Genomic DNA, 24,182 nt, shown 5'->3' on the forward strand with positions numbered 1-24,182 from the left:
TCCTGTGTCCCCAATGTCCCCTTTGTCCCCCCAGCCCCACTCACGCCTTGATGAGGGCGCGCAGGGCACAGACCCTGACCTGGCTGTGTCACACATGTCCCCAATGTCCCCCTGACCTGTCTGTGTCCTCTCCCCTGGCTGTGTCCCCCTGTGTCCCCCATGTCACTCCCTGTCCCCTTCATGTCCCCCAGTCCCACTCACGCCTTGATGAGGGTGAGCAGACCCTGACCTGGCCGTGTCCCCCTGACCTGGCCATGTCCCCCTGTGTCCCCTCATGTCCCCCCAGCCCCACTCACGCCTTGATGAGGGCGCGCAGGGCCTGGCTGTGTCCCCCATGTCCCCCCCATGTCCCCAATGTCCCCCCCATGTCCCCAGCCCCACTCACGCCTTGATGAGGGCGCGCAGGGCGTGGCTGTGTCACACATGTCCCTCCATGCCCCAATGTCCCCAATGTCCCCTGCCCCACTCACGCCTTGATGAGGGCGCGCAGGGCACAGTTCCTGTGTCCCCAATGTCCCCCCCCAATGTCCCCAGCGTCCCCCCAGCCCCACTCACGCCTTGATGAGGGCGCGCAGGGCCTGGCTGTGTCACACATGTCCCCAGCGTCCCCCCAGCCCCACTCACGCCTTGATGAGGGCGCGCAGGGCCCAGCCCCTGGTCTGTCTGTGTCCCTCCATGTCCCCAATGTCCCCAATGTCCCCCCAGCCCCACTCACGCCTTGATGAGGGCGCGCAGGGCACAGCTCCTGGCTGTGTCCCCAATGTCCCCAGTGTCCCCCCAGCCCCACTCACGCCTTGATGAGGGCGCGCAGGGCCTGGCTGTGTCCCCAATGTCCCCCCCATGTCCCCCCATGTCCCCTGTCCCACTCACGCCTTGATGAGGGCGCGCAGGGCGCGGCGCCGCTCGCGCTCGGCGAACAGGTCGATGAGGCGCGGGGCCATGGCCGGGGCCGAGCCGTGCAGGCGGAAGAAGCGGCTGTAGAGCCCCAGCGCCCAGGCGGCGCGGAGAGCCAGGGCGTGGGAGACAGACGGGTCTGAGCGCAGGGACGGGGGCAGCAGGGCCAGCTCGGTGGTCAGTTCTGGGGGGAGAGAGGGACACAGAGAGATTGGGGTCAGTTCTGGGGTCACTCAGGGCCAGAGCGTGGGACACCGAGGGGTCAGAGCGGAAAGAGGGGGGCAGCAGGGCCAGCTCTGTGGTCAGCTCTGGGGGAAGAGACAGACAGACAGACAGGGGTCAGTGTGGGGTCACTCAGGGCCAGGGCGTGGGACACCGAGGGGTCCGAGCGCAGGGACGGGGGCAGCAGGGCCAGCTCTGTGGTCAGCTCTGGGGGGAGAGAGGGACACAGACAGACAGGGGTCAGTGTGGGGTCACTCAGGGCGTGGGACACCGAGGGGTCAGAGCGGAGGGACAGGGGCAGCAGGGCCAGCTCGGTGGTCAGTTCTGCAGGGACAGAGAGATTGGGGTCAGTGTGGGGTCAGTGTGGGGTCACTCAGGGCGTGGGACACCGAGGGGTCAGAGCGGAGAGAGGGGGGCAGCAGGGCCAGCTCTGTGGTCAGCTCTGGGGGGAGAGAGGGACAGACAGACAGACAGGGGTCAGCTCTGGGGTCACTCAGGGCGTGGGACACTGAGGGGTCTGAGCGCAGAGAGGGGGGCAGCAGGGCCAGCTCTGTGGTCAGCTCTGGGGACAGAGAGATTGGGGTCAGCTCTGGGGTCAGAGGGACACAGGGGTCAGTGTGGGGTCACTCAGGGCCAGGGCGTGGGACACCGAGGGGTCAGAGCAGAGAGAGGGGGGCAGCAGGACCAGCTCTGTGGTCAGTTCTGGGGGGACAGAGGGACACAGAGAGATTGGGGTCAGCTCTGGGGTCACTCAGGGCGTGGGACACCGAGGGGTCAGAGCGCAGAGAGGGGGGCAGCAGGGCCAGCTCTGTGGTCAGCTCTGGGGACAGAGGGACACAGACAGACAGGGGTCAGTGTGGAGTCAGTGTGGGGTCACTCAGGCCAGGGGCAGCAGGGCCAGCTCTGTGGTCAGTTCTGGGGAGGTTTTGGGGCAGTTCAGGGGGATTTTGGGGTTTTTTGGGTCAGTTCAGGATTTTTTTGAGCTCCCTGACCCCCAGAATTCTTGGTGAACATGCAGTACGGGGGGGTTTGGGGGCAGTTTAGGATTTTTTGGGTCAGTTTAGGATTTTTTTGAGCTCCTTCACCTCCAGAATTATTGGTGACCATGCAGTACAGGGGGATTTTTGGGGTTTTTTGGGTCAGTTCAGGATTTTTTTGAGCTCCTTCACCTCCAGAGTTGTTGGTGACCATGCAGTACAGGGGGGTTTTGGGCAGTTCAGGGATTTTTGGGTCAGTTTAGGATATTTTTGTGCTCCCTGACCTCCAGAGTTGTTGGTGACCATGCAGTACAGGGGGGTTTTGGGGCAGTTCAGGGTTTTTTTGGGTTATTTCAGTGGTTTTTTGTGCTCCTTCACCTCCAGAATTGTTGGTGAACATGCAGTACAGGGGGGTTTTTGGGGTTTTTAGGGTCAGTTCAGGATTTTTTTGAGCTCCCTGACCCCCAGAGTTGTTGGTGAACATGCAGTACAGGGGGATTTTTGGGGTTTTTTGGGTCAGTTTAGGATTTTTTTGGCCTCCCTGACCTCCAGAGTTGTTGGTGACCATGCAGTACAGGGGGGTTTCGGGGCAGTTCAGGGATTTTTGGGTTAGTTAGGAGTTTTTGGGTCAGTTCAGGATTTTTTTGAGCTCCTTCACCTCCAGAGTTGTTGGTGAACATGCAGTACAAGGAGATTTTGGGGTTTTTTGGGTCAGTTCAGGATTTTTTTGTGCTCCCTGACCTCCAGAATTATTGGTGAACATGCAGTACAGGGGGTTTTTGGGGCAGTTCAGGGATTTTTGGGTTAGTTCAGGAGTTTTTGGGTCAGTTCAGGATTTTTTTGTGCTCCCTGACCCCTGGAGTTGCTGGTGAACATGCAGTACAGGGGGCTTTTGGGGCAGTTTTGGGATTTTTGGGTTAGTTTAGGATTTTTTTGGCCTCCCTGACCTCCAGAATTGTTGGTGAACATGCAGTACAGGGGGGTTTGGGGGCAGTTCAGGATTTTTTGGGTTAGTTCAGGATTTTTCTGAGCTCCCTGACCTCCAGAATTGTTGGTGAACATGCAGTACAGGGGGGTTTGGGGGCAGTTCAGGGATTTTTTGGGTTATTTCAGTGGTTTTTGGGGCTCCTTCACCTCCAGAGTTGTTGGTGAACATGCAGTACAGGGGGGTTTTGGGGCAGTTCAGGGATTTTTGGGTCAGTTTAGGATTTTTTTGGCCTCCCTGACCTCCAGAATTATTGGTGAACATGCAGTAGAGGATCCTGTAGGCCGTGAACTCGCCCACGCAGCCGGGCAGGCTCTCCCCGTACAGCGCCTTCAGCTGCGTCTGGCACTGGTTGAACTCCTCGTGGTCGCCCTGGGGGGGGCACAGAGACCCTCAGGGACCCCTCCCCAAATCCTGGGGGGTCCCCAAAGCCCCCCCAGAGCAGCCCCAGCCCCACCTTCTCCAGGGCGATGCGGGCGTGGGTCTCGTAAACCTCGACCGTGAACTCGGTGCGGACGCCCTGGACCTGGGGGGGGTGGGGAGGGGGAGAATGAGACTGAGACCCCTGAAAACCCCCCAAAATGAGACCTGAGACCCCTGAAAACCCCTCAGAATAGACTTGAGACCCCTGAAAATACAACTGAGACCCTGAAAATACACCTGACACCTGAAAATGCACCTGAGACCCCCCCAAAATCCCCCAAAATACACCTGAGACCCCAGAAAATACATCTGAGACCCCAGAAAATACAACTGAGACCCCATAAAATACACCTGAGACCCCCAGAACCCCCCAAAATACACCTGAGACCCCTCAAAATCCACCTGAGAGCCCTGAAAATGCACCTGAGACCCCCGAAAATACACCTGAGACCCCCTAAAACCCCCCAAAATACAACTGAGACCCCTGAAAATAGACCTGAGATCCCTGAAAATAGACCTGAGACCCCCAGAACACACCTGAGACCCCCCAAAATCCCCGAGACCTCCCCAAAATACACCTGAGACCCCTGAAAATACAACTGAGATCCTCTAAACCCCCCAAAATGAGACCTGAGACCCCTGAAAATACACCTGAGACCCCCCAAAATCCCCAAAATACACCTGAGACCCCTGAAAATACAACTGAGACCCCTGAAAATACACCTGAGACCCCCCAAAATGCACCTGAGACCCCCGAAAATCCCCCAAAATACACCTGAGACCCCTGAAAATAAAACTGAGACCCCCTAAAATCCCCCCAAATCCACCTGAGACCCCTGAAAATACACCCCTAAAACTCCCCAAACGCAAGTGAACCCCCCAAAATTCTCAAAAATCCACCTGGAATCCCCTAAAACCCCCCAAAATCCCCCCCAAACCCACCTGAGACCCCCTAAATCCACTTGAGACCCCCCAAAATCCATCCAAAAATTCCCCTAAAATCCTTCCAAACCCCATCTGAGACCCCCCAAAATCCACCCCAAATCCCCCTGAGACCCCCAAAATCCCCCCCAGCCCCCCCTGACCGTCAGGTCCTGCCGCAGGGATTTCAGCTGCTCGCAGGCCCAGGCGTAATCGCGGTGCTGGGCCCAGTGCGACCGCACCAGGGCCAGGGCCTGCCGTAAAACCTGAAAAAAAATCCAAAATATAACCTAAAATAACCCAAATTATCCTAAAATATCCCAAATCTGGGACCAGGGCCAGGGCCTGCCGTAGAACCTGAAAAAAAAACCCCAAAAAAATTCTAAAATATCACAAATATCCTAAAATATCCTAAATCTGGGACCAGGGCCAGGGCCTGGTGTAAAACCTGTGGGGAAAAACCAAAAAATAATCCAAAATATCCTAAAAATAACCAAAATCACAAAAAATCCCAAATCTGGGACCAGGGCCTGGTGTAAAACCTGGGGAAAAAACACAAAATATAACCTAAAATATCCTTAATTATCCTAAAATATCCCAAATCTGGGACCAGGGCCAGGGCCTGACGTAAAACCTGAGAGAAAAAAATCCAAAATATAACCTAAAATATCCTAAAATATCCTAAAACATCTCAAATCCGGGACCAGGGCCAGGGCCTGCCGTAAAACCTGGGGAAAAAATAAAATATAACCTAAAATATCCTAAAAATAACCAAAATAACCAAAAATCCCAAATCCGGGAACAGGGCCTGGCGTAGAACCTGAAAAAAAACCCCCAAAAAAATTCTAAAATATCACAAATATCATAAAATATCCTAAATCCAGGACCAGAGTCAGGGCCTGGTGCAGAACCTGAGAGAAAAAAATAAAATATAACCTAAAATATCCTAAAATATCCCAAAAATAACCAAAATCCCAAATCTGGGACCAGGGCCAGGGCCTGCCATAAAACCTGAGAGAGAAAAATAAAATATAACCTAAAATATCCTAAAATATCCTAAAATATCCCAAATCTGGGACCAGGGCCAGGGCCTGGTGTAAAACCTGAGAGAGAAAAATAAAATATAACCTAAAATATCCTAAAAATAACCAAAATCACAAAAAATCCCAACTCTGGGAACAGGGCCTGGCGTAAAACCTGAGAGAAAAAACCAAAAAAATAACCTAAAATATCCTAAAATATCCCAAATCTGGGACCAGGCCCAGGGCCTGGCGTAAAACCTGGGGGAAAAAATAAAATATAACCTAAAATATCTTAAAATATCCTAAAATATCCCAAATCTGGGACCAGGGACAGGGCCTGGCGTAAAACCTGAGAGAAAAAACCAAAAAAATAACCTAAAACATCCTAAAATGTCCCAAAAATAACCAAAATCCCAAATCCAGGACCAGGGCCAGGGCCTGGGCCTGGGCCTGGCGTAGAACCTGAAAAAAAAACCAAAAAAATTCTAAAATATCACAAATATCCTAAAATATCCCAAACCTGGTACCAGGGCCAGGGCCTGGTGTAAAACCTGGGGAAAAAACACAAAAAATGACCCAAAAAATAAACCATAAACCCCAAAAAAATCCCAAATCCAGGACCAGGGCCAGGGCCTGGTATAAAACCTGAGAGAGAAACACAGAAATATCCCAAAAAATATCCTAAAATACCCCAAAAATAACCAAAATCCCAAATCCAGGATCAGGGCCAGGGCCTGGCACAGAACCTGGGGAGAAAAATCAAAAAAATCCCAAAAAATCCCAAACTATCCCAAAAATATCCCAAAAATCCCCCCCAAAAATTCAGAATTTGGGTGGGACAGAAACATCTAGAAAGTTCTGGAATATTTTTGGGATGGATTTTGGGGTTTTTGGGGTCACTCACCGGCACAGGTCTCACAGTAGCAGGATCAGGAGCACAGGTGAGGATTTGGGGGTTGGTTTTAGGGTACATTTAGGATATTTTAGGAGGGATTTAGGATATTTTGGGGTACATTTAGGATATTTTAGGATGGATATAGAATATTTTAGGATATTTTAGGATCACTCACCGGCACAGGTCTCACTGTGGCGGGGTCAGGAGCACAGGTGAGGATTTGGGGGTTGGTTTTAGGATGGATTCAGGATACTTTATGATACATTTAGGATATTTTAGGATGGATTTTGGGGTTTTTAGGATCACTCACTGGCACTGGCCTGACAGTGGCAGGATCAGGAGCACAGGTGAGGATTTGAGGGTTGGTTTTAGGATGGATTCAGGATATTTTGGGGTACATTTAGGATATTTTAGGATGGATTCACGATATTTCAGGATGGATTTAGGATACTTTATGATACATTTAGGATATTTTAGGATGGATTTTGGATATTTTAGGGTCACTCACCGGCACTGGTCTCACAGTAGCAGGGTCAGGAGCACAGGTGAGGATTTGGGGGTTGATTTTGGGGTACATTTAGGATACTTTATGATACATTTAGGATATTTTAGGATGGATTTAGGATATTTTAGGATATTTTATGATCACTCACCGGCACAGGTCTCACAGTGGCAGGATCAGGAGCGCAGGTGAGGATTTGGGGGTGGATTTTAGGGTACATTTAGGATATTTTAGGATGGATTTTGGGGTTTTTAGGATCACTCACCGGCACTGGCCTGACTGTAGCAGTATCAGGAGCACAGGTGAGGATTTGGGGATGGATTTTGGGTACATTTAGGATATTTTAGGATGGATTTAGGATATTTTAGGATGGATTCAGGATATTTAAGAGTACATTTTGGTTATTTTAGGATGGATTTTGGATATTTTAGGATATTTTTGTGTCACTCACCGGCACAGGTCTCACTGTGGCAGGATCAGGAGCACAGGTGAGGATTTGGGGATGGATTTTGGGGTGAATTTAGGATATTTAGGGTACATTTAGGATATTTAGGGTACATTTAGGATATTCTGGGGTACATTTTGGATATTTTTGTCTCACTTACTGGCACAGGCCTCACAGTGGCAGGATCAGGGGCACAGGTGAGGATTTGGGGGTTGGTTTTAGGATGGATTTTGGATATTTTAGGATGGATATAGAATATTTTAGGATATTCTGGGGTACATTTTGGATATTTCTGTCTCACTCACCGGCACAGGTCTGACTGTAGCTGGGTCAGGAGCACAGGTGAGGATTTGGGGGTTGGTTTTAGGGTACATTTAGGATATTTTAGGATATTTTATGATCACTCACTGGCACAGGTCTCACAGTAGCAGGATCAGGAGCACAGGTGAGGATTTGGGGATGGATTTTGGGGTGGATTTTGGATATTTTAGGATGGATTTTGGATATTTTAGGATGGATTTAGGATACTTTATGATACATTTAGGATATTTTAGGATGGATTTTGGGGTTTTTAGGGTCACTCACCGGCACTGGCCTGACTGTAGCCAGATCAGGAGCACAGGTGAGGATTTGGGGGTTGGTTTTAGGGTACATTCAGGATATTTTGGGGTACATTTAGGATATTCTGGGGTACATTCAGGATACTTTGGGGTCACTCACCGGCACTGGCCTGACAGTTGCAGGATCAGGAGCGCAGGTGAGCCTCAGGTACCGCTTTGTCACCTCCTGGCAGGTGCCCGAGATCTTGAGCTGGTCCCAGTCGAGGCCGTCGGGGCCGGGCCCGGGGGGGCTCGGGGGGGTCGCCCCCTTTTGGGGTTTTTTGGGGTTCTGGAAGCGCTGGGCCCGGCGCTGCCGCCGCAGCTCCCGCTCGGGGTCCTCGGGCTCGGCCGCGCCGCGGCGGCGGGGACGGCGCGGGGGACACGGGTCCGGTCTGGGGGAAAATGGGGGAAAAACGGGGAGTTTGGGAAAATGGGGAAAATGGGAAAAATGGGGGAAATAATGGGGATTTTGGGGAAAAATGGGGATTTTGGGGAAAATTGGGTTTGTGGAAAAATTCAGATTTTAGGGGAAAACGGGGAGTTTGGGGGGAAATAGGGAAAAATGGGGATTTTGGGGGAAAATGGGGATTTGGGGAAAAAATGAGGTTTGGGGGGAAATGGGGGAAATAACGGGGAGTTTGGGAAATGGGGAATAATGGGGAGTTTGGGGAAATGGGGGAAAAGGGGATTTGGGGGGAATGGGGGAAAAAACGGGGATTTTGGGGAAATGGGGAAAATGGGGAAAATAATGGGGTTTGGGGGGAATGGGGAAATGGGGAAAATGGGAAAAATGGGGGAAATAATGGGGATTTTGGGGAAAAATGGGGAAAATGGGGAAAAATGGGGAATTTGGGGGAAAATGGGATTTGGGGAGAAATGGGGATTTTGGGGAGTTTGGGGAAAATTGGGAAATAATGGGGATTTTGGGAAAAATGGGGTTTGGGGAAAATGGGGAAAAATGGGGATTTTGGGAAAAATGGGAAAAACAGGGATTTGGGGGGAAAATGGGATTTGGGGAGTTTGGGGGAAAATGGGGAAAAATAAGGATTTTGGAGAGTTTGGGGATACGGGGGAAATAATGGGGTTTGGGGGAAAATGGGGAAAATGGGGATTTTGGGGGGAATGGGGAAATAATGGGGATTTTGGGAAAAAATAGGGTTTGGGAAAAAACAGGGATTTGGGGGGAAATGGGGATTTTGGGGATTTTGGGAAAAAATGGGGGGAAATGGGGAAAATGGGGATTTTGGGGAGTTTGGGGAAAATGGGGAAATAATGGGGAGGTTGGTAAAAAATTGGGAGTTTGGAGAGTTTGGGGAAATGGGGGAAATAATGGGCATTTTGGGAAAAATACGGGAAATGGGGTTTGGGGAAAAAATGGGAGAAATGGGGAGTTTGGGGAAAAAAATGGGGTTTGGGAAAAAACAGGGATTTGGGGGGAAATGGGGGAAATGGGGAAAAATGGGGATTCTGGTTAAAAATAAAGATCTACAAGGAGGAAATTCCCAGTCCCAGTCCTGCCCAGTCCATCCCAGTCCCCTCCCAGTCCCCCAATCCCCTCCCAGTCCCTCCCAGTCCCTTCCCAGTCCCTCCCAGTTTATCCCAGTCCCCTCCCAGTATATCCCAATCCCCCCCAGTCCATCCCAGTCCCTCCCAGTTTATCCCAGTCCATCCCAGTCCATCCCAGTCCCTCCCAGTTTATCCCAGTCCATCCCAGTCCATCCCAGTCCATCCCAGTCCCTCCCAGTTTATCCCAGTCCATCCCAGTCCATCCCAGTCCATCCCAGTCCCTCCCAGTCCATCCCAGTCCCTCCCAGTCCCTCCCAGTTTATCCCAATCCCCTCCCAGTCCCTCCCAGTCCCTCCCAGTATATCCCAGTGCCCCCAGTACCTCTTGCCGCGCTGGGCCCGGGCCCTGCCCCTCTCCAGGGCCCCCCCCCTGCCCCGGGGTTTGGGGGGGCCCCCCCTGCGCCCCCCGGGCCGGGGGTCGGGGCCGGAGCCGCCCGAGGAGTCCGAGTCTGAGTCACTGTGGGGATGGAACTGGTTATACTGGTTATACTGGGATATACTGGTTATACTGGTTATACTGGGATATACTGGTTATACTGGGATGGACTGGTTATACTGGTTATACTGGTTATACTGGGGCCCCCCTGCGCCCCCCGGGCCGGGGGTCGGGGCCGGAGCCGCCCGAGGAGTCCGAGTCTGAGTCACTGTGGGGGGATAAACTGGTTATACTGGGATAAACTGGTTATACTGGTGATACTGGGATATACTGGTTATACTGGTTATACTGGGGGCCCCCCCTGCGCCCCCCGGGCCGGGGATCAGTGCCAGAACCAGAGGAGTCCGAGTCTGAGTCACTGTGGGGATGGGGAACTGGTTATACTGGGATGGACTGGGAGGGAACTGGGAGGGACTGGGAGGAGATTGGGAGGGACTGGGAGGGAACTGGGAGGGACTGGGAGGGACTGGGAGGGACTGGGAGGGACTGGGAGGGAACTGGGAGGGACTGGGATGGACTGGGATAAACTGGGAGGGACTGGGAGGGGATTGGAGAGGACTGGGAGGATTTTTGGGGTTTCTGGGGAGGGTTTTAATGGGGATTTTTAGGGGTGGATTTTGGGTATTTGGGGTGGGATTTTTTGGGGATTTTTTTGGGGATTTTTTCGGGGATTTTTTGGGATATTTTTGGGATTTTTTGGGATTTTTTGGGGACGATTTTGGGGATTTTTTGGGGGATTTTTTTGGATTTTTTGGGATGTTTTTGGGGATTTTTTGGGACTTTTTTGGGGATTTTTTGGGGATTGTTTTGGGATTTTTTTGGGGATTTTTTTGGGGATTTTTTGAGAATTTTTTTGGGATTTTTTTAGGGATTTTTTGGGGGATTTTTTGGGGATTTTTTTGAGGATTTTTTGAGAATTTTTTGGGATTTTTTTGGATTTTTTGGGGATTTTTGGTGGGATTTTTTGGGGGATATTTTTGGGGATTTTTTTGGGACTTTTTGTGGGATTTTTTTGAGGATGTTTTTGGGGTCTCAGGGATATCTCAGGTACGTTTTTGGGGTCCCACCTGCGCCGGCAGTGCCTCCCAGGTGACCCTGAGCTGATTTTGGGGTGGATTTTGGGGTAGATTTTTGGGTATTTTGGGTTCCAGGAGTTGGATTTTTTTGGGATTTTTGGGGGTATTTTTAGTAGGATTTTTTGGGGATGTTTTTGGGGGTCTCAGTGATGTTTTGGGGTCCCACCTGCGCCGGCAGTGCCTCCCAGGTGACCTGGATGACGATCTGGACCTGGAGCTGGAGCTGGAGCTGGAGCTGTTCTCCTTCATGAACACGTTCCGGTTCCCGAACTTGGTGGGGAAGGCCCCCCCCGCCCCTCCCCCACCCCCTCCCCGCGCCCTGGGACCCCCCCTGGGGGGCTGGGGGGGCCCCCCCGAGCCTGGGGGGCGCTGGGGAGGGGTCTGGGGGGGTCCTGGGGCCGGGCTGGGCCGGGGCTGGGGCAGCTCCCAGCGCTTCTTCTTGGGGCTGGGGGGGCCCGAGCGCGGCAGCCTGGGGGGGAAAGGGTTAAATTGGGTTAGGGTTGGGGGGGTTGGGGGGGATTTGGGGGGAATTTGGGGGGGTTTGAGGGGAAATCTGGGGGGTTTGAGGGGAAATTTGGGGGATTTGGGGAGAATTTGGGTTAAATTTGGAGGGTTTGAGGGGAAATTGGGTTAAATTTGTGCTAAATTGGGGGGGTTTGGGGGGAATTTGGGTTAAATTTGGAGGATTTGGGTTAAATTTGGGGGGAATTTGGGGGGTTTGAGGGAAAATTTGGGGGATTTGGAGGGGTCTGGGGTTAAATTTGGGGGCTTTTAGGGGGGATTTGGGTTAAGTTTGGGTTAAATTTGGGGGGAATTGGGGTGTTTTGGGTTAAATTTGGGGGTTTTAGGGGAAAAATTGGGGGGGTTGGGAGGGATTTGGGTTAAATTTGGGGGGATTTGGGAGTTTGGGGTTAAATTTGGGGGGTTTGAGGGAAAATTTGGGGGGTTTTAAAGGGGTCTGGGGTGAAATTTGGGGGGTTTTGGGGTTAAATTTGGGTTAAATTGGGGGGGATTGGGGGGAATTTGGGGGGGTTTGGGTTAAATTTGGGGGGGATTTGGGTTAAATTTGGGGGGATTTGGGGTTAAATTGGGAGGATTTGGGAGTTTGGGGTTAAATTTGGAGGGTTTTTTGGGTTAAATTTGGGGGTTTTGAGGGGAAAATTGGGGGGTTTGGAGGGGTCTGGGGTTAAATTTGGGGTGTTCAGGATTAAATTTGGGGGGTTTGGGTTAAATTTGGGGGGATTTGGGTTAAATTTGGGGGGATTTGGGTTAAATTTGGGGGGAATTGAGGGCTTTGGGTTAAATTTGGGGGTTTTGAGGGAAAATTTGGGAGAATTTGGGGGATTTGGGTTAAACTTGGGGGGCATTGAGGGGGATTTGGGTTAAATTTGGGTTAAATTTGGAGGGTTTGAGGGGAAATTGGGTTAAATTTGGGTTAAATTTGGGGGGAATTTTGGGGATTTGGGTTAAATTTGGGTAAAATTTGGGGGGTTTGGGTTAAATTTGGGGAGAATTTGGGGGGTTTAGAGTGGTCTAGGGTTAAATTTGGGGGATTTGGGGGGTCAGGGGTTACATTTGGGGGCTTTGAGGTTAAATTTGGGGGGATTGGGGTTAAATTCGGGGGGTTTAGGGTTAAATTTGGGGGATTTGGGTTAAATTTAGGGGGTTTGAGAAGAAATTTGGGTTAAATTTGGAGGATTTGGGTTAAATTTGGGGGAATTTGGGGGATTTGGGTTAAATTTGGGGGATTTGAGAAGAAATTTGGGGGATTTGGGTTAAATTTGGGGGGTTTGAGAAGAAATTTGGGTTAAATTTGGGTTAGATTTGGGGGATTTGGGTTAAATTTGGGGGGAATTGGGGGTTTTGGGTTAAATTTGGGGGTTTTGAGGGGAAAATTGGGGGGTTTGGAGGGGTCTGGGGTTAAATTTTGGGGCTTTTAGGGGGGATTTGGGTTAAATTTGGGTTAAATCTGGGGGGAATTGGGGTGTTTTGGGTTAAATTTGGGGGGTTTAGGGTTAAATTTGAGGGTGTTTGGGGTGAAATTTGGGGGGGTTTGAGTTAAATTTGGGGGGAATTTGGGGGGAAATCGGGTTAAATTTGGGGGCTTTGGGTTAAATTTGGGGGGTTTAAAGGGGCCTGGGGTTAAATTTCGGGGGTTTGAGAAGAAATTTGGGTTAAATTTGGGGGAATCTGGGGGAAATTGGGTTAAATTTGGGGGGAATTTGGGTGGGTTTGAGGTTAAATTTGGGGAAAATTGGGGGATTTGAGTTAAATTTGGGGGGTTTGAGGGGAAATTGGGTTAAATTTGTGTTAAAATGGCGGGAGTTGGGGTAAAAGTTGGGTTAAATTTGGGGGGGTTTGGAGGGGTCTGGGGTTAAATTTGGGGGGTTTAGGGTTAAATTTGGGGACATTTGGGTTAAATTTGGGGGTTCAGGAGAATATTTGGGGGGTTTGGGGTTTAGAGGGGAATTTGGGGGATTTTTGGGGAGGTTCTAAGTGGATTTTTTTGGGTAATTTTGGGGGATTTTTGGGTTTTTTAGGGGGTTTTTTTTATGAGAGTTTTTTTTGGGGTGTTTTTGTCCCAATCCCAATGTGATTTTTGGGGATTTTTTGGGATTTTTGTGCCAATCCCAATGTGATTTTTTGGGGTTTTTTGGGATTTTTGTACCAATCCCAATGTGATTTTTTGGGGATTTTTGTGCCAATCCCAATGTGATTTTTTGGGGATTTTTGTGCCAATCCCAATGTGAATTTTTGGGGTTTTTTTGGGATTTTTGTACCAATCCCAATGTGATTGTTTGGGTGTTTTTTAGGATTTTTGTCCCAATCCCAATGTGATTTTTTGGGTGTTTTTTGGAATTTTTGTCCCAATCCCAATGTAATTTTTGGGTGTTTTTTGGGATTTTTGTGCCAATCCCAATGTAATTTTTTGGGTTTTTTTGGGATTTTTGTGCCAATCCCAATGTAATTTTTGGGTGTTTTTTGGGATTTTTGTACCAATCCCAGTGAGACTTTTTGGGGATTTTTTGGATTTTTTGTCCCAATCCCAATGTGATTTTTTTGGGATTTTTTGGGATTTTTGTCCCAATCCCAATGTGATTTTTTGGGTGTTTTTTGGATTTTTGTCCCAATCCCAATGTGAATTTTTGGGGATTTTTGTCCCAATCCCAATGTGATTTTTTGGGGATTTTTAAGGATTTTTGTGCCAATCCCAATGTGATTTTTTGGGTGTTTTTTGGGATTTTTGTCCCAATCCCAATGTGAATTTTTGGGGATTTTTGTCCCAATCCCAATGTGATTTTTTGGGGATTTTTAAGGATTTTTGTGCCAATCCCACTGTGATTTTTTGGGGATTTTTGTGCCAATCCCAGTGTGATTTTTTTGGGGATTTTTTGGGATTTTTGTACCAATCCCAATGTGATTTTTTGGGGATTTTTGTGCCAATCCCAATGTGATTTTTTGGGGATTTTTTGGGATTTTTGTCCCAACCTCAGTGTGATTTTTTTGGGTTTTTTGTGCAGATCCTGGTGAGGTTTTTTGGGGATTTTTTTTGTGTTTTTTGCACCGTTCCTGGTTGGAATTTTTTGGATTTTTGTGCTGATCCCAGTGTGAATTTTGGGGTTTTGGGGGTTTCACCCTGGCAGAGGTTCCCTGCTCCAGTCAATGGTGAGGGCTTAGATTCTCTCAGGGATTTTTGGGATTTTTAGGGATATTTTGGGTGGGATTTTGGATATTTTTGGGTATTTTTGGCTGGTTTTTTGTCTCACCCAGGCAGGGGCTCCCTGCTCCAGTCGATGGTGAAGGCTGGGATGGGCTCAGACTCTCTCAGGGATTTTTGGGGATATTTTAGGTGGGATTTTGGATATTTTTTGGATATTTTGGTGTGATTTTTGCTCTCACCCAGGTAATGGCTCCCTGCTCCAGTCCATGGTGAAGGCTGGGATGGGGCTCAGACTCTCTCAGGGATTTTTAGGGATTTTTTGGGTGATTTTTTGGGATATTTTGGGTGGGATTTTGGATATTTTTGGATTTTTTTTGATATTTTTTCACCCACCCAGGCAATGGTTCCCTGCTCCAGTCCATGGTGAAGGCTGGGATGGGCTCAGGGATTTTTGGGGATATTTTAGGTGGGATTTTGGATGTTTTTGGATATTTTTGGATATTTTGGTGTGGTTTTTGGTCTCACCCAGGCAGAGGCTCCCTGCTCCAGTCGATGGTGAAGGCTGGGCTGGGCTCAGGGATTTTTGGGGATATTTTTAGGGTGGTTTAGGATATTTTTTGGTATTTTCTCACCCACCCTGGCAGAGGCTCCCTGCTCCAGTCGATGGTGAAGGCTGGGCTGGGCTCAGACTCTCTCAGGGATTTTTAGGGATATTTTGGGTGGGATTTTGGATATTTTTTGTCTCACCCAGGCAGAGGTTCCCTGCTCCAGTCGATGGTGAAGGCTGGGATGGGCTCAGGGATTTTTAGGGATATTTTGGGTATGATTTTGGACATTTTTGGATATTTTTGGCTGGTTTTTTGTCTCACCCAGGTAATGGCTCCCTGCTCCAGTCGATGGTGAAGGCTGGGCTGGGCTCAGGGATTTTTGGGCAGTTTTTTAAGATGATTTTGGATATTTTTGGATATTTTTTGTCTCACCCAGGCAGAGGCTCCCTGCTCCAGTCGATGGTGAAGGCTGGGCTGGGCTCAGGGATTTTTGGGCAGTTTTTTAGGATGATTTTGGATATTTTGGTGTGATTTTTTGTCTCACCCAGGTAATGGTTCCCTGCTCCAGTCGATGGTGAAGGCTGACCCATCCTGTAGCCGTGCCTGCAGCAGCTCCTTCAGCAGCTTCTCAGTCCTGTCCTTGTCCTCCTCAGACTCGCAGGCCGTGAAGCAGCGCTGCACGTACGCCTTCATCTCGGGGGGCCAGTCCTCAGGCTTACCCCTGGGGGCTGATCTGGGGGGCAGGATTGGGGTTTGGGGGGCTCAGGGTCAGGGTCTGGGGGGGCTCAGAGCCTTCATCTCGGGGGGCCAGTCCTCGGGCTTACCCCTGGGGGCTGATCTGGGGGGAATTTGGGGGATTTGGGGGGGTCTGAGGGGGTCTCAGAGCCTTCATCTCAGGGGGCCAGTCCTCAGGCTTACCCCTGGGAGTTGATCTGAGGGGATTTGGGGGGCAGGATTGGGGTCTGGGGGGCTCAGAGCCTTCATCTCGGGGGGCCAGTCCTCGGGCTTCCCTCTCTGGGGGGCTCTGGGGGGCAGGATTGGGGTCTGGGGGCTGTTCTGGGGGTCCTTGGGGGATTTGGGGGGGGTTTAGGGGGGCTCAGAGCCTTCATCTCGGGGGGCCAGTCCTCGGGCTTACCCCTGGGAGCTGATCTGGGGGATTTGGGGGGGCAGGATTGGGGCTCAGAGCCTTCATCTCGGGGGCCAGTCCTCGGGCTTCCCTCTTTGGGGGGCTCTGGGGGGGTTTATGGGATTTGGGGGGGTTTAGGGGGGCTCAGAGCCTTCATCTCAGGGGGCCAGTCCTCAGGCTTGCCTCTTTGGGGGGCTCTGGGGGGCAGGATTGGGGTTTGGGGGGGCTCAGGGCCTTCATCTCGGGGGGCCAGTCCTCGGGTTTGCCTCTGGGGGCTGATCTGGGGGGTTTGAGGGGGATTTGGGGGGCTCAGGGCCTTCATCTCGGGGGGCCAGTCCTCGGGTTTGCCTCTTTGGGGGGTTCTGGGGTCCCTGGAGGAGCAGGATTTGGGTCTGGGGGGGATTTGGGGGCTGTTCTGGGGGTCCCTCGGGGATTTGAGGCAGGGTTTGGGGGTCCCTGGGGGGTTTTGGGGGCTATTTTGGGGTCCCTGGGGGGCTTTGGGAGCTGATCTGGGGTCTCTGGGGTGGCAGGATTGGGGTCTGGGGGGGATTTGGGGGCTGTTTTGGGGGTCTGGGGGCTGTCCTGGGGGTCCCTGGGGGAGCAGGATTGGGGTCTGGGGGGGTTTGGGGGCTGTTTTGGGGTCCCTGGGGTGGCAGGGTCAGGGTTTGGGGGGGATTTGGGGGCTGTTTTGGGGGTCCCAGGGGGGTTTGGGGGCTGGTTTGGGGTCCCTGGAGGGCAGGATTGGGGTCTGGGGTCTGTTCTGGGGGTCCTTGGGGGATTTGGGGGGGCTTGGGGGGTTGTTTTGGGGGTTCTTGGGGGCTTTGGGAGCTGTTTTAGGGTCTCTGGGGGCCAGGATTGGGGTCTGGGTGGGATTTGGGGGCTGCTCTGGGGGTCCTTGGTGGGGCAGAATTGGGGTCTGGGGGCTGTTCTGGGGTCTCTGTGGGGGATTTGGGGGGGCTTTGGAGGCTGTTTTGGGGGTCCCAGGGGGTTCCAGAGCAGTTTGTGGCTGTTTGGGGATTTTTTGGGACTCACCCCTCTCCTCCCAGGCAGATTTTTGGGGGATTTTTTGGGGGGATTTTGAGAATGTTTTGGGGATTTTTTAGATTTTTTTGGGACTCACCCGTGTCCCCCCAGGTGGATTTTTTGGGGGATGTTTTGGGGATATTTTTAGGGGATGTTTTGGAGGATGTCTTGGGGGATTTTTTGTGGGGATGTTTTGGGGGGATGTTTTTGGGTTTTTGGGGGGATGTTTTGGGGTGATTTAGGGATTTTTTGGGGGTATTGTGGGGATTTCTTGGGGATTCTTTAGGGGATTTTTTGGGGGATGTTGTGGGGATTTTTTGTGGGTATTTTTGGTGCCATTTTGGGGATTTTTCTTTACTCATCTGTGCCCCCCCAGGAGGATTTTTTGAGCATTTTTTGGGGGATGTTTTGGGGATTTTTTGGGGACATTTTAGGAAGTTTTGTGCACTCACCCATGCCCCCCCCAGGAGGATTTTCTGGGCATTTTTGAGGTGATTTTTTGGGGGTATTTTGGGGATTTTTTGGGGGATGTTTTGGGGATTTCTTGGGGGTATTTTGGAGATGTTTAGAGAATACTTTAGGGGATATTTTGGGGATTTTTTGGGAGATGTTTAGGGGATTTTTTGGGGATGTTTCAGGGATATTTTGGGGTTTTTTTACTCACCCGTGGCCCCCGTGCAGCTTCTCAGGACCCCCGAAGGCGCCGCCCCCCCGGGGCTGCTCCCCAAAGGGCGCCGGGGGCAGCACAAAGGGGCGCTTGGGGAGCTGGAAACGGAGACCCCCCGAGCCTGGAGCTTCTGAAAATGGGAAAAAATGGGTCTGGGGGCTTTGGGGGGGTCACAGGGGTCACGGGGGGGGTCACAGGGGTCATGGGAGGGGTCACAGGGGTCATGGGGGGTCTGGGGGGGTCACAGGGGTCACAGGGATCAGCACAAAGGGGCGCTTGGGGAGCTGGAAACGGAGACCCCCGGAGCCTGGGGCTTCTGTGGGGAGAGAAAATGGGTCTGGGGGCTTTGGGGGGGTCATGGGAGGGTCACAGGGGTCATGGGGGGGTCACAGGGGTCATGGGGGGGTCACAGGGGTCATGGGGGGGTCACAGGGGGCAGCACAAAGGGGCGCTTGGGGAGCTGGAAACGGAGACCCCCGGAGCCTGGAGCCTCTGAAAATGGGAAAAAATGGGTCTGGGGGCTTTGGGGGGGTCATGGGGGGGTCACAGGGGTCATGGGGGGGTCACAGGGGTCACGGGGGGGGTCACAGGGGTCACAGGGGGCAGCACAAAGGGGCGCTTGGGGAGCTGGAAACGGAGACCCCCGGAGCCTGGAGCCTCTGTGGGGAGAGAAAATGGGTCTGGGGGCTTTGGGGGGGTCACAGGGGTCATGGGAGGGGTCACAGGGGTCACAGGGATCAGCACAAAGGGGCGCTTGGGGAGCTGGAAACGGAGACCCCCGGAGCCTGGAGCCTCTGAAAATGGGAAAAAATGGGTCTGGGGGCTTTGGGGGGGTCTGGGGGGTCACAGGGGTCATGGGGGGGTCACAGGGGTCACAGGGGGCAGCACAAAGGGGCGCTTGGGGAGCTGGAAACGGAGACCCCCGGAGCCTGGAGCCTCTGAAAATGGGGAAAAATGGGTCTGGGGGCTTTGGGGGGGTCATGGGAGGGGTCACAGGGGTCATGGGAGGGGTCACAGGGGTCACAGGGGTCATGGGAAGGGTCACAGGGGGCAGCACAAAGGGGCGCTTGGGGAGCTGGAAACGGAGACCCCCGGAGCCTGGAGCCTCTGTGGGGAGAGAAAATGGGTCTGGGGGCTTTGGGGGGTCTGGGGGCTTTGGGGGGAGGAGTTTGGGTGGTCAGGAGGAATTTGGGGAGGGGTCTGGGGGGTTTGGTGATATCTGGGGGGGGGTTTGGGGCTGATTTTGGGGAATTTTGGGATGAATTTGTGGGGTCTGGGGGATATTTTGTGTAGGAATTTGGGGCTGATTTTGGGGGTCTTTGGGGTTGATTTTGAGGCTCCTTTTGGGGGTCTCTGGGGTTGATTTTGGGGATGCTCTGTGCAGGAATTTGGGGATTAATTTGAAGATGATTTTGGGGGTGATTTTGGGGGTCTTTGGGGATGCTCTGTACAGGAATTTGGAGCTGATTTTGGGGAATTTTATGGCTGATTTTGGGGGTCTTTAGGGCTGATTTTGGGACGATTTTGGGTTCTCTGGGGCTGATTTTGAGGATGATTTTGGCAGGAATTTGGGGTTGATTTTGGGGGAATTTGTGCAGGAATTTGGGGCTGATTTTGGGGTCTTTGTGGCTGATTTTAGGGGTCTTTAGTGATGCTCTGTGCAGGAATTTGGGGCTGACTTTGGGGGTCTTTGGGGATGATTTTGGGGAGGATTTGGGGCTGATTTTGGGGGATCTGGGGTTGATTTTGGCAGGAATTTGGGGATGATTTTGGGGATGTTCTGTGCAGGAATTTGGGGATTAATTTGAGGATGATTTTGGGACTGATTTTGGGGCTCTTTGGGGATGATTTTGGGCAGGAATTTGAGGTTGATTTTGGGGGTCTCTGGGGTTGATTTTGGGGATGATTTGTGCAGAAATTTGGGGCTGATTTTGGGGTCTCTGGGGCTGATTTTAGGGATGATTTTGTGGCTGATTTTGGGGCTGATTTAGGGGTCTTTGGAGATAATTTTGGGCTGATTTTGGGGGTCTTTAGGGATGATTTAGGGGTTGATTTGGGGGTCTCTGTGGCTGATTTTGGGGTCTCTGGGGCTGATTTTGGGCAGGAATTTGGGGCTGATTTTGGGGCTGATTTTAGGGGCTGATATTGGGGGTCTTTGGGGCTGATTTTGGGATGATTTTGGGGCTGATTTTGGCAGGAATTTGGGGCTGATTTTGGGGCTGACTTTGGGGGGTCTCTGGGTCTGATTCAGGCCCCCCCACCCCTCCCCAGGCCCCCTCCCCAATCCCGGGGGTCTCTTACGCTTCATGCGGCTCCAGAGCTGCCCCCCCCCCTTCTTGCCCTTCGGGGGGGGCCCCTCCCCGTAGTGGGGGGAGGGGAAGGGGGTGGAGCCCCCCGGGGGGGTCCCAGCGCCCCCCCCCCGCCCCCCCCCCGCCCCCCGACCCCCCCAGAGAGTGGGGAGGGGGCTGGGGGGGGGCGGCGGGGGGGGGGCTGGGGGGGTCCCGAACGGCGCCGCCTCGTCCAGGCCGGGCACGGGGGGCTGCTGGGGGAGGGGAGAACAGCATTGAGGGGGGGGGGTCCTGGGCGTGGAGACCCCTCCCCGAATTGCTGAGCCCCTCCCCCTCACCTGGGCCAGGCTGCTCTGCTGCTGGGGGGGGGCTGGGGGCTGCTGCTGGGGGGGGGTGGGCGCGTAGGAGCCCCCTCCCCCCGCGGCGTAGGGGGCGCTGGGGGCGCCGTAGCCGGGGTACACCCCCTGCTGTGAGAGAGAGACCCCTCCCCAAATTAGTGTAATGGCTCAGAGACCCCTCCCCAATTAACGGTATAACCCAGAGACCCCTCCCCATAGCCGGGGTACACGCCCTGCTGTGAGAGAGACCCCTCCCCAAATTAGTGTAATGGCTCAGAGACCCCTTCTCAATTAATGGTATAACCCAGAGACCCCTCCCCAAATTAGTGTAATGGCTCAGAGACCCCTCCTCAATTAATGGTATAACCCAGAGACCCCTCCCCAAATTAGTGTAATGGCTCAGAGACCCCTCCTCAATTAATGTAATGGCTCAGAGACCCCTCCCAAATTAATGTAATGGCCCAGAGACCCCTCCCCAAATTAGTGTAATGGCCCAGAGACCCCTCCTCAATTAATGGTATGGCCCAGAGACCCCTCCTCAATTAATGGTACAGCCCAGAAACCCCCCCAGTTAATGGTATAACCCAGAGACCCCTCTCAATTAATGGTATGGCTCAGAGACCCCTCTCAATTAATGGTATAACCCAGAGACCCCTCCTCAATTAATGGTACAGCCCAGAGACCCCTCCCCAAAATAATGGTATAACCCAGAGACCCCTCTCAATTAATGGTATAACCCAGAGACCCCCCTTTAAATTAATGGTAAAGCCCAGATACTCCCCCCTCTTAAATTAATGGTATGGCCCAGCGACCCCCCTTAAATTAATGGTACGGTCGAGGGACCCCCCCTCTTAAATTAATGGTACAGCCCAGAGAGCCCCCAGCCCCATTTCAGCCCCACTTCTGCCTCCCCCAGCCCCATTTCTCACCCCCCAGCCCCATTTCAATCCCCCCCAGCCCCATTCCTGCCGCCCCCAGCCCCATTTCTGACCCCCCAGCCCCATTTCTGACCCCCCAGCCCCATTTCAGCCGCCCCCAGCCCCATTTCAGCCCCGTTCCTGCCGCCCCCAGCCCCATTTCAGCCCCATTTTTGACCCCCCAGCCCCATTTCTCACCCCCCCAGCCCCATTCCAGCCTCCCCCAGCCCCATTTCAGCCCCATTTCTCCCTCCCACATCCCCATTTCTCACTCCCCCAGCCACATTTCAGCCGCCCCCAGCCCCTTTCCCGCCGCCCCTAGCCCCGTTCCCGCCGCCCCCAGCCCCATTCCTGCCGCCCCCAGCCCCATTTCAGCCCCGTTCCCGCCGCCCCCAGCCCCATTTCAGCCCCGTTCCCGCCGCCCCCAGCCCCATTTCAGCCCCGTTCCTGCCGCCCCCAGCCCCATTTCAGCCCCGTTGCCCCCTCACCACCGGGTAGTAGTATCCGTAGGGGTAGTAGCCCCCCCCGTAGGGCTGGTACCACTGGTAGTACTGGGGGGGCTGCGCCTGCTGCAGGGAGGGGTCTCCCTGTGAGGGGGGGGCGTACTGGGGAGGGGGAGAGGGGGAAAAGGGTGAGAGACCCCCCCCAGAAATAGAGGGGGTCATCCCAGAAATAATAATAATAAAAAAAAAAAGAGACACAAAAAATCCCTACAGAAAATCTCAAAAAATCACAGAAATCACCCCAAAAAACACAGTCCCCAAAAAACCACAGAAATCCCCCAAAAACACAGAAATCCCACAGAAAACCCCCCCAAAAACAGAGACCCCCCCCTCCAGAATAGGGGGGATCACCCCAGGAAAAAAAAAAAAAAAGAAACAGACACAAAAAATCCACACAGAAAATCTCAAAAACCATAGAAACCCCAAAAAACACAGGCCCCAAAAAACCACAGAAAATCCCCAAAAAACCACAGAAAACCCCCAAAAACCACAGAAATCGCACAGAAAACCCCCCCAAAAATAGAGAACCCCCCCCCCAGAAATAGGAGGGATCACCCCAGAAATAATAATAAAAAAAAAAAACCAGACACAAAGGAACCCCCACAGAAAATCTCAAAAAACACAGAAACCACCCCAAAAAAACCACATATAACCCCAAAAAAGCAACAGAACCCCCCCCAAAAAACCACAGAACCCCCCAAAAAACCTCAGAAAATTCCCAAAAACCCACAGAAAACTCCCTAAAAACACAGAAATCACCCCAAAACCATAGAACCCCCCAAAAAAACCACAGTCCCCAAAAAAGCCACATATAACCCCAAAAAACACAGAAAAAACCCTAAAAACCACAGAAACCCCTCCAAAAAAAGAGACCCCCCCCCACAAAACAGAGGAGACCCCCCTCAAAACAGAGACCGCCTCAAATCCCTCACAAAACAGAAAAAAACAAAAAAAAAAGCAGAGAACCCCCAGAACCCCCCCCAGACCACAGAGACCCCCCAGAAAACCACAGAGACCCCCTCAAACCGCTGAGACCCCCCAGACCCCCCCCAAACCACAGAGAGTCCCCCAAAAAAACACAGAGACCCCTCAAGACCCCCCCCCAAAAATCCCCCGCCCCCCCCTCCCCTCACCTGCGCTCCGCCGCCCGCCCCCCCCGCTCCCTTGGCGCTCCCGGCCGCCGCTTTACTGATGCTGGCCAGGGCCTGCCGGGCCTTCTCCCACTCGGGGTTCTCGGGGGGCGCCGGCGGCTCCTCCCGCGCGGGGCCGGCACCGGGACCGAGCGCGAACGGGGCGGCCCTGAGGGAGCAACGGAACCGATCGAGGGTCGGTAAAACCATCCCGGCTCCGCGCCCCCCCGCCCTCCCGGCCGCCCCGCTCACCACTCGCGTTGATCGCCCAGGTTGGTGGCCATGGTTGGGCGGCCCCAGAGCCCCGCTCGGGGCCGCCACGGATCGCGACAGGCGCGACAAGCGCGGCCGGGCCAAGATGGCGGCGCCGCCCGCGCGCTCCCTCCCTCACGGAGCCGCTTCCGGTTGGCGCCGCCTGAGCGGCCAATGGGAGCGCGAGGAGGGGACGGTGGCCGCGAGGGGACAAAAAGAATTAACGGACGGGCGCGAGGAGGGGACGGTGGCCGTGAGGGGACAAAAAGAATTAACGGACGGGCGCGAGGGGCGGCAACGGCGGCCGCGAGGGGACAAAAAAAAGGTAACGGACGGGCGCGAGGGACGGGGAACGGCGGCCGAGAAGGGACAAACTATGAGAGAATGCTCGAGGGAACGGGTAAAAGCGGCCGCGAGGGGACAAAAAAAGTAACGGACGGGCGTGAGGGGACAAAAAAAAAAAATGTAACGGACGGGCGCGAGGGGCGGCAACGGTGGCCGTGAGGGGACAAACTATGGGAGAATGCGCGAGGGAACGGGTAACGGCAGCCGGGACCGGACAAAATAACGGACGTGCGCGAGGTGTTATAAATGACAAAAAAAGTCTCGATTTTTAGCAAAATTTAGGTTGTTTTATTTTATCCAGACAGGGCTGGGGTCGCCGCCCACTCCGCGCTGCGCCGGATCTCGGTTTGCAGCTTCTCACAGCGTGGGAATCGATAATTTTTGGTTTTTTTGTCGTGGTAATTTTGCCGGGTGAGGCGTGG

General features: G+C 52.9%; 1 protein-coding gene across 1 annotated transcript; it reads right to left on the reverse strand.

The window, feature by feature from the left end:
- Nucleotides 1–841: 841 nt before the first annotated feature.
- LENG8 (leukocyte receptor cluster member 8) lies at nucleotides 842–23,590 on the reverse strand. Its single transcript, XM_042780115.1, has 15 exons — nucleotides 23,416–23,590; nucleotides 23,167–23,332; nucleotides 22,019–22,135; nucleotides 20,647–20,742; nucleotides 17,985–18,145; nucleotides 15,727–15,904; nucleotides 15,260–15,270; nucleotides 11,129–11,431; nucleotides 10,035–10,094; nucleotides 9,773–9,847; nucleotides 8,007–8,277; nucleotides 4,587–4,688; nucleotides 3,536–3,604; nucleotides 3,321–3,450; nucleotides 842–1,078 (listed from the first exon to the last, which is right to left on the reverse strand). Exons 1-15 carry the CDS (start codon nucleotides 23,445–23,447, stop codon nucleotides 867–869), a joined length of 1,983 nt encoding a protein of 660 aa, XP_042636049.1. The 5' UTR covers nucleotides 23,448–23,590; the 3' UTR covers nucleotides 842–866.
- Between the last annotated feature and the right edge of the window lie 592 nt (nucleotides 23,591–24,182).

Source organism: Catharus ustulatus, chromosome 35 (genome assembly GCF_009819885.2).
Source record: "Catharus ustulatus isolate bCatUst1 chromosome 35, bCatUst1.pri.v2, whole genome shotgun sequence".
NCBI classification, from domain to species: Eukaryota; Metazoa; Chordata; class Aves; order Passeriformes; family Turdidae; genus Catharus; species Catharus ustulatus.

Coding starts and splice junctions, on each gene's coding strand:
- LENG8 (XM_042780115.1), bottom strand. CDS start 23,447: ATGGCCACCAACCTGGGCGATCAACGCGAGTG. Junction 23,333..23,415: donor CTGGGCGATCAACGCGAGTG/GTGAGCGGGGCG, acceptor TTGCTCCCTCAG/GGCCGCCCCGTTCGCGCTCG. Junction 15,905..17,984: donor AAGCTGCACGGGGGCCACGG/GTGAGTAAAAAA, acceptor CCTGCCCCCCAG/ATCAGCCCCCAGGGGTAAGC.